Consider the following 7,978-nt stretch of genomic DNA (forward strand, 5'->3'; position numbering starts at 1 on the left):
ATTTGGCATAAAATCGAGCTCATTACCGGAGTTCACCACCTGATTGCTCTGCATAAAACACGATAGGTAATTGGGTTAAATGACTGCGCCTCGGTGTTGTTATTATATCAATATCCACTTTTAGATACGTGCTCAAGTAAAAAGAGGCCCTCGTTGTAATCAAAGAAAAAATAAACTCGTGATAAGCCATGGACCAAAATATACTTCCGTGTTGTTTCCAACATTTTTCATTCACAAAAAAAAAAAAAAAAAAAAAAGAAACTATGAATATTTGCACCAACCAAAACTGAAACTGAACCCTTTTATTGTTTAGATATTCCATCATCCTTTTTGCTGAATGAAGGCCTTTTTCTTTCAAGTTTGCCAGAGCTCTCACTACCATAATATTTTGAGAAGAGAATTACCATAGAAACATCTGTTACGGTGCAAAATTAAATTAATATTTCGTATAGATTAATTGGCCTTGAAGCTCTTTAGACACGTCTCCCAACTGCTCCCCAAAATAATCGCTGCACAAGAATATATTTTTTTTTTCTCCATAATTTACTTCAAAGATAGTGTGTTGTCCATTTTAAATACAAAAATGCTACATTAAATATACATGTTAGTCTTTCATACAAATAGACTCAGGCGGCTGCAGCGATTAAGACCATTCTTGTTACATTGTAGAATTAACCATTCAGAAACTAAAAAAATTTGAAGATAAGCATTTACTCAGAAAATAACTGTTCTCAGAATTTGCTTCATCGTGTTCTTTTTTTTTCTTCTTTTTTTTTAATGCAACCACAAAAAAATAAATAAAAGTCCGCGGTGAGTGTAAAATAATCAGGTATTAAATGTTTGACATACCTTTCTTTAGTTCATAAGGGGAGTCTTTACAAAGATCTACCTGCGTTTGGCCTCTGACTTTCTGGCTCTCTCTTACCAAAGCCTCTGCTCTATTTAACACAGTCTGGTTTAATCCATTGAAATGTGCCGTGGAGCCCGTGGTTACCGAGCCGTGGTTACTGTGAAGATGTCCAAAACTGCCACCATAGTTCGTGTAGCCGGGGTAGAAAGGGGAGGTGTAGTACAGGGGCCTGGATAGCACTGTGCTGTTGGGGAGCGGGCACTGAGGGGAGGACCGTGATGGAGACGCGTTGGTGCCCATTACTGCGCTCTGACCCAAACCAGGGCAGGCCTGTGGCGTCTCGCCGCTGCCTTTACACCTGTCTGAGGACGTGGCGATCTCCGCAAGGGACCAGAGTTTGGGTTTAGGGGCCGAAGGGGGCGAGTGGATAACAGAGGTCACGTTGCTGGTCACCGTACCCGGTGCATGGCTCAAATCTGACGGCTTGTCTTGTTCCGCTAAGGTCTGGTTCCCCCGGGGCACCGCCGAGGGAGACGAAGTGGTTGGTTTTGCGGAGTCCGGCAGCAGCTCTGTAGTCCTCTCCTCCTGGTCTTTTAACTCCGAGTCGCTCAGAAGGGGATCCGTGTCTTTGCCATGGCTCTCCTCTTTAAATCTGTCACAGCCTATGTCCCCTGGGTTCAGCAGTTTATGATCTAAAGCACAAATAAAGAATAGAGTTACTGCCAAATAAGCGTGACATTAAAACGTTGATAAAACTTGGAACATATGTTTTAGGTGATCGCGAGGCAAGTGAACACCAATGCAAACCGAAATCGGATGTGTAAAAATAATTAGGCTGCTTATGCACGTTTCCCTTAAAATTGTCCACCTAAAGATATGTGCCAACCTAAAAAAAAAAAAAAAAAAAAGTGCTCTCCCTAATTATGAAAGCGCAACAGTGTTGCACGAACACGAACAATATGGTACAAATTAAAGTCTGAGCATACAGTGTGTTGACAAATTTAATTTAACAAATATAATTTCGCTATTAAATGTATCATGTCACCAGTTGTGATAATAAGCCTTCAACAACCGTTCAAAACTGGGATATAATGATCATACAAAGGCAATATTTTTAAGCTGAATACCCGGCGCAATACACCAGCTGTATCCTTATTATGCAGTTAAAAGATAAATTGACTGCTAAACACTTTGCGTCACCAGCAATTTCAGCCTCTGAGAAGTCAAACGAGGGGAGTTCAAGGTGATTATTATTTAAAGCAATTGTCCCATTATAAATAATATACCACCATTAAGCAGCAATCAATTTTGCACCCTGAGTGGAAACGACTGCGATGAAAAATTGATGATTTTTTGTGCCTTTTTTTCCCCCTGCACCACCGACCTGTTTCTGTGTCTGTGGAGTCTCCCTTGTCGGTGGGCTTGCTTGGCTCGTCGTCGTCGTTTTTCTCCAAATCAATATTCTCGTCCTCCTCCTCGTCCTCGCTCCGGTTCCGGGGAGTCCAGGTCATCTTGTTCTCCTTCTTTAGCCTCCTCCTGGCGTTGGCGAACCAGGTGGACACCTGGGTGAGGGTCATTTTGGTGATGATGGCCAGCATGATCTTCTCTCCCTTGGTTGGGTAGGGATTTTTGCGGTGCTCACCGAGCCAGGCCTTCAGGGTGGCAGTGGCGTCCCGGGTTGCGTTTTTACGGTATGCTGGGTCACCATAAGGGTAGGTGCCCAAGGGTGCTGCGTAAGGGTGGTATCCTATTGAGCCGGCCATACCCGTAGTGTGGTCATAGGGAGAACTCTGTGATACAAAATAAAAAAATTAAAAAGTGTGTAAAAGTTCTGTCAGTCATTTTCTAAACTGCTTCAGCATAGTAGAACTTACGGCACAGAAACATGAACACACGCGCGCGCACTCGCATAGATACGCGCGCGCACACACGCACGCACACAAACACACACAAACACACACACACACACACACACACACACTCACTCACTCACATGTACACGAATACACTGGCTTTAATCCAGTAGCTCAAGTTTGTAGTTAATGTTTATGGAGTCTGTTTGAACATGAGTGGGTATTTGAAATATGGTTTATGTTGCTTTGCATTTTATTATTATTTAGCCTGCATGATGTCAGCATGCAGTTGCTTTCACTCTCGTCATCAAAATAGTACAATTTGCAATTATGATAACGTATTGACATTATGCATGATGGGCCTTACGTTCTGTTTCTTTGCCTATTCTACTGGATCAGTCTTTGCAGTATAGGCCTATATAGCCAGTTCTGTACGACTTACTGATGTTGCCATGAGAGCATTCACTTTGAATACAACAAAAGTAAAACACAATTTGCCTCTGTCTTTTTGAAAAGTTGCAATATTGAAGTTTTACAATGTGCACAACTAATATGATGATAAGCAGTGACCTAAATTGCCATTACACGGCGCGTTGCAGTCAGTTCTAATAGAAGCTTCGGCAGGGCATAGCATTCTTTCTCATAAAAAAACTATAATTTACTTAAAAACCATGTAATAGCACACCATTCAGTTAAATTAGTTCTATTAACTCAACAACATGTTTTCTGGACCTGACATTCTGTAATATATTCTGTAATATTATATCCACTCGCTCTTCAGTGACGCACATTACCGCTTGGCTCCGAATGCACAGCGGATATTTAAGGCTTCTTTAACGAGTTAATATCCTCGCTTTGACTTCCTATTAGAATGAATAATCACCTTTAGTTTACTCACCACATACGAGGTGAATGTGGCAGCTGCTGCCGCGTCTGCAGCACTGTAGGGTAAGTGGGAGTTGTAGCCTGGCGAGGCGCTGGTGAACGCGGTAGATCCGGCATATGGTGCAAAAGCAGATCCCGAAGAGGATCTCCCAAGTTCCTCGGTTCTGGGTCCCGATATCACACTGGTGCTGTACGCAGGACATGAATACAGGGCTAGAGAAGCGGACGGCTGGTACAAGTAGCCTTGAGGATACGCCATGCTGGAGCCCGGAGAGTATGAGCCACTTAACTTGCGCACTTTCCTCCCTTTATTTTCTCATGCGCTGCTGTCGGAGCGCATAGAGCCGTGTGTCTGCAGACCCGCTGTCTGTCACCCCTTCTAAATGACAATGGTGAAGGCAAAAAGTAAGAGTGATTAAATAAAAGAGAGGCTTATGATGTCGGATGGATTTTTTTTGGTAGCTGCCAGCCAGCCAGCCAACTGCTCGTCGGATGTTTTGGTCTTGTTTTGTTTTTCTGTTGCTCCCTTATCTGAGTTGCACCGTCGCTCTCATGCCCGTGCAGAAGTTTTTTTTTACCCGTCGGACGGGGGGCTTTGCTTGGGAAAATGTCCTGCCAAGATGCTAAGTTGAAAAATTGAGGATCCTGACGCCTACTACGCTCCTCCTCTCGGGGTGTAGTCACCGTAGGAAAAGGCAAGCGTTTGCTGGGTAACCACAGCCCTGCCCAAATCCATGCTCTCTCTCTCTCTCTCTCTCTCTCTCTCTCTCTCTCTCTCTCTCTCTCTCTCCCTCGCTCAACCCCTCCCTCTCTCGCGTTAACTAACAATCCGTCTCATTCTCTATTTCTCTGTTTTTTTCCCCCTCTTTAACAAGGCTTGTTGCAGTAAGTCTCAAGTGCGCCTGGCAGCCCCCCTTCGGATGGCGACATCATGCGAGTCTGTCAACTCCCAACTTTCTTCTTTTTTTAAATACGAAGCTTTCACACTTGATCAATAACAAATCGGCTGTTGTATGCCAGGATATGGGCTTGCAAGCTACCGGCAGGGATTCAAAAATTCGCTCCACTGTTGCGCTCTCTTTCTGTTATTCTTTCTTTGTGCGTAAAACAAAAGTCGTAATTTTAAGCAAGTACATTATATCAGCAGACTGATGCTCCGTGATCTCCGTGCGCCTTGTGTTAAAATCCGCAATGGGAGTTTCAAATGGATTATTGTGCACGTCGACTTTCTAACGCCAGACGAATATTTCATTGGTACGATATGTGACAACTGAGAAGTGAAAGTAAGAAGGCGCAAACAGTAGCTGACCGAACAACTCTATGATAATAGTACGTAAATAAACTTAGCCTTATCGACATTTATAGCATAAGGATATTTGAAGTATGTATTGTTTGCGCCGTGTTTGAACGATTTACTGTTGCGACGGCTAAACAGTTTTTGCAATAGATCCTGGAATAAACCAGTCAGATACACACTCCCAGAAAGTCATAAACCCTCAAGCCAGGGTAGATTAGTGCCAACTACACCAAATCCGCCTGGACCAGTGGATGTAATCTCATTTGATCACTGCAGATACGTTTCAATGCTGAAATACTGAAAAGCCTAGATGTATTTAATATGCCACTGCAATTATTTTTAATATTTAATAAACATTAGTCACCTGCCGCCGAATCTGTCTGTTATGTGATGTCTCAGAAAAAAAGATTAGCCTATTATTGGTGTTATTATTATTATTATTATTATTATTATTATTATTATTATTGTATTTGTTTTCTAAAAAAAAAAAAAGTCGAATGATAATTTAGAGAGCTTTGATAATTAAAATGACCTGGTTTGCACTTTGAGGTTGACTAACGTGGCTTAAAAAATAAATAGATCAAATAAAAAATAGTAGGCTATTATAAATACTAGTATTCGCTATCAGACATCTACAAGCCATTCTCATTCTGGTGATTGGCTTTCCAGTTCAAGTCTCCGATAAGCCGAAAGGGATCGCTGTAGGCGCTGCTAAAGAGTGTGTGCACACACTGTCACGTGTTCCTTTTTGCTCTGAAAACCTCTAGAGAGCAAAGAATGATGACGCTGGTACAGTGGGAGCAGACGCACACTTTAAAAGAGAGAGAGAGAGAGAGAGAGAGAGAGAGAGAGAGAGAGAGAGAGAGAGAGGAGGAGGAGGAGGAGGAGGAGAGGGAGAAATAAAGAAAGAAGGATGGATACACAAAGCGACCCAACAGTATAGCCTAATCAGATGATAGTGATACGAAGAGACCTATTTCACAGCCTCCTGTAGTGTTTAGACAATCGACTAATTACTGGAACTTTTTCTCACAACAACAGCTACAAGAAGAACCAACTGAATCCTCTGGTGCTGACAATTATCCTTACTTATGTTGGGGGGAAAATAGCATACTATAGCGTCATTATTTGACACGGTTAATTTATCTTATAGTAAAATGATTGTCCGACATGTATATCCCGAGATATAAAAACGAAAAAATCCACATTTTAGAATGTGCCATGTGAGCTGCTACAACATTACATGCAGAATTAGTGACATTAATATTATTATTGTTATTGCTAGTGCATAAATGATGCAACCAGGTTTACAGAGAAGAGAGCCTGACATGCAGCGTCTGTCTCATGTGTGTTCCTCAATGCGTTTTGGTTCAGAGCTGCTCTCTGAAGTAGTAGGAGGACCCATCATTTGAGATCACGGAGCCTATAATAGGAGTAGGTTATGGCAACTGCTTCCACCTCTCAGCACTGCACTGGTAAAGCAGGTGTGGGTGAGTATAGTTTTGCTTTTATGTGGAAAAGTCCATCGGTGTTTTAGTTGCGTAAAAATGGGCTGTTCTCACGCAAAAAAAAGCTGATCCGAATCTAAATCTATGTTTCCGCTGTTTTGACAGTGTCTAACTTTGACGCTTCCTCTTCGTTATCACTTCGTCTTTTCTTCTTTTTTCTTTTTTTTTTTTTGCCCTGAGAGAACGACCTCGGTTTCGACGCATGAAAACGGCTTTATACGTGGCAAAGAAGAAGCGAATGAAAGATGATGCATGCCACTTAAAATGCCTGAGGGAGCAAGTGTAATCTAAATTGGATATAGAGGGTATTATTACACAACATTATGCGTTGTGGCGGACTAATTGCGCGGCTGGTTGGAGTTAAACAGTCAGTTAATGTCGACAGGTTTCTGGAGCGCACAAGGTCAGCTGCACTGCTCCCAAGCCTTTAGTGGTATACAGGAGAAGAAATGCTTGAAGTATTCATGGGATTTTTAACCATTCTAAATCTGTGTCCTAAACCGATTAGTTGACACCAATTTTTCTTTGATGTATTAGCTGAGGGCTTTTGCCACTTGGAAGCCAATTGAAATTCAAAACAGTTTTCGCTCCAAATGCTTTGGGGAGAACTGCTGCAAATAATGGATGTAATTTATTTTTGACCTTGCATTTTCTTTCTTTTTTGAAGAGGGGGTTATTAAATGATTAAATATGTGTACACTATGCCACTTGACTAAACAATTGGCATCCTATACAGCTATATTAGCAATTATCATTATTAGAGTACAGCAGTAATTTGACCCATTTTATTTAGGCATTTTAAAATGTGAATGGTATGACATCGGTTGTGGTTACACATCTAGTGTTTTTTTTTTAGTACTAATATCACGGTTACAAAGTTGTTGTTTTTTTTAAACTGTATTAAAAAATAATAATTGACAGTTTTTTTTGTCTTTGTTTTGAATTTGTTCAGATCCATGTTGAGGAAGTCTTCTCATGTCACCAAGCAGTCAGTGAAATGCACCCCTCCCAAACATAACCACACACACACACACACACACACACACACTCTTTACTGTGGCACCAATTAAATTCACTTTATTTACTTTTTGAAGTGATAATCATTGGACATGCGCGCATATATTATCTAATATGACACTTAGTTCTGCATTTATAACTATCATATTTTGCCTGTTTCAAATCATTTAATTAGCTCTCCCTGTTTTTTTTTTTTAAGGAATGCTGTTGTTGCTACACTTCTGTGATTGTTTATACAGAATGGTTTGATTTTTTACTTGATACATACGTATCTCATCTTGCTCACATGAGCTGATACACAAATCACATTCGATGATTTTATTTTGGCTTTGAAAAATCACACAATTTACATGAAGCACAATGAGCCAATATGGCTTTCAGGAGAGAGAATCCATTTTCTGATCTCTTTTCTGTTCATATGATCTCTTCTTCTTTTATTGACATGAATGAAGATCTATGGAGCGAGGTGTGTGTGTGTGTGTGTGTGTGTGTGTGTGTGTGTGTGTGTGTGTGTGTTCGGTTTACTCCTGATGGGGCCTGTCTGCCCCCCCCCCACTCCCCATGATCC

The 7,978-nt window shown here is 41.3% G+C and overlaps 1 protein-coding gene across 2 annotated transcripts; it reads right to left on the minus strand.

The window, feature by feature from the left end:
- Positions 1 to 751: 751 nt before the first annotated feature.
- Positions 752 to 4,765, minus strand: irx5a (iroquois homeobox 5a). 2 transcript variants are annotated; one of them, XM_078258115.1, is made up of 3 exons: positions 3,587 to 4,765; positions 2,235 to 2,640; positions 752 to 1,542 (listed from the first exon to the last, which is right to left on the minus strand). In XM_078258115.1, the coding sequence occupies exons 1-3, from the start codon at positions 3,845 to 3,847 to the stop codon at positions 833 to 835; spliced, it is 1,377 nt and encodes a 458-aa protein (XP_078114241.1). In that variant the 5' UTR covers positions 3,848 to 4,765; the 3' UTR covers positions 752 to 832. The 2 variants fall into 2 exon arrangements, with proteins under 2 accessions (XP_078114241.1, XP_078114249.1); XM_078258123.1 differs by having other exon boundaries at positions 3,602 to 4,764.
- Between the last annotated feature and the right edge of the window lie 3,213 nt (positions 4,766 to 7,978).

The sequence above is a fragment of the Sander vitreus genome, chromosome 1, assembly GCF_031162955.1.
Source record: "Sander vitreus isolate 19-12246 chromosome 1, sanVit1, whole genome shotgun sequence".
NCBI classification, from domain to species: domain Eukaryota; kingdom Metazoa; phylum Chordata; class Actinopteri; order Perciformes; family Percidae; genus Sander; species Sander vitreus.

Bases quoted from the DNA above. Each gene is read 5' to 3' on its own strand.
- irx5a (XM_078258115.1), bottom strand. From the start codon at position 3,847: ATGGCGTATCCTCAAGGCTACTTGTACCAGCCGTCCGCTTCTCTAGCC. The intron at 2,641-3,586 runs GTGATTATTCAT...TTTGTATCACAG, and splicing joins ATGTGGTGAGTAAACTAAAG to AGTTCTCCCTATGACCACAC. The intron at 1,543-2,234 runs GTCGGTGGTGCA...TTTGTGCTTTAG, and splicing joins CTCCACAGACACAGAAACAG to ATCATAAACTGCTGAACCCA.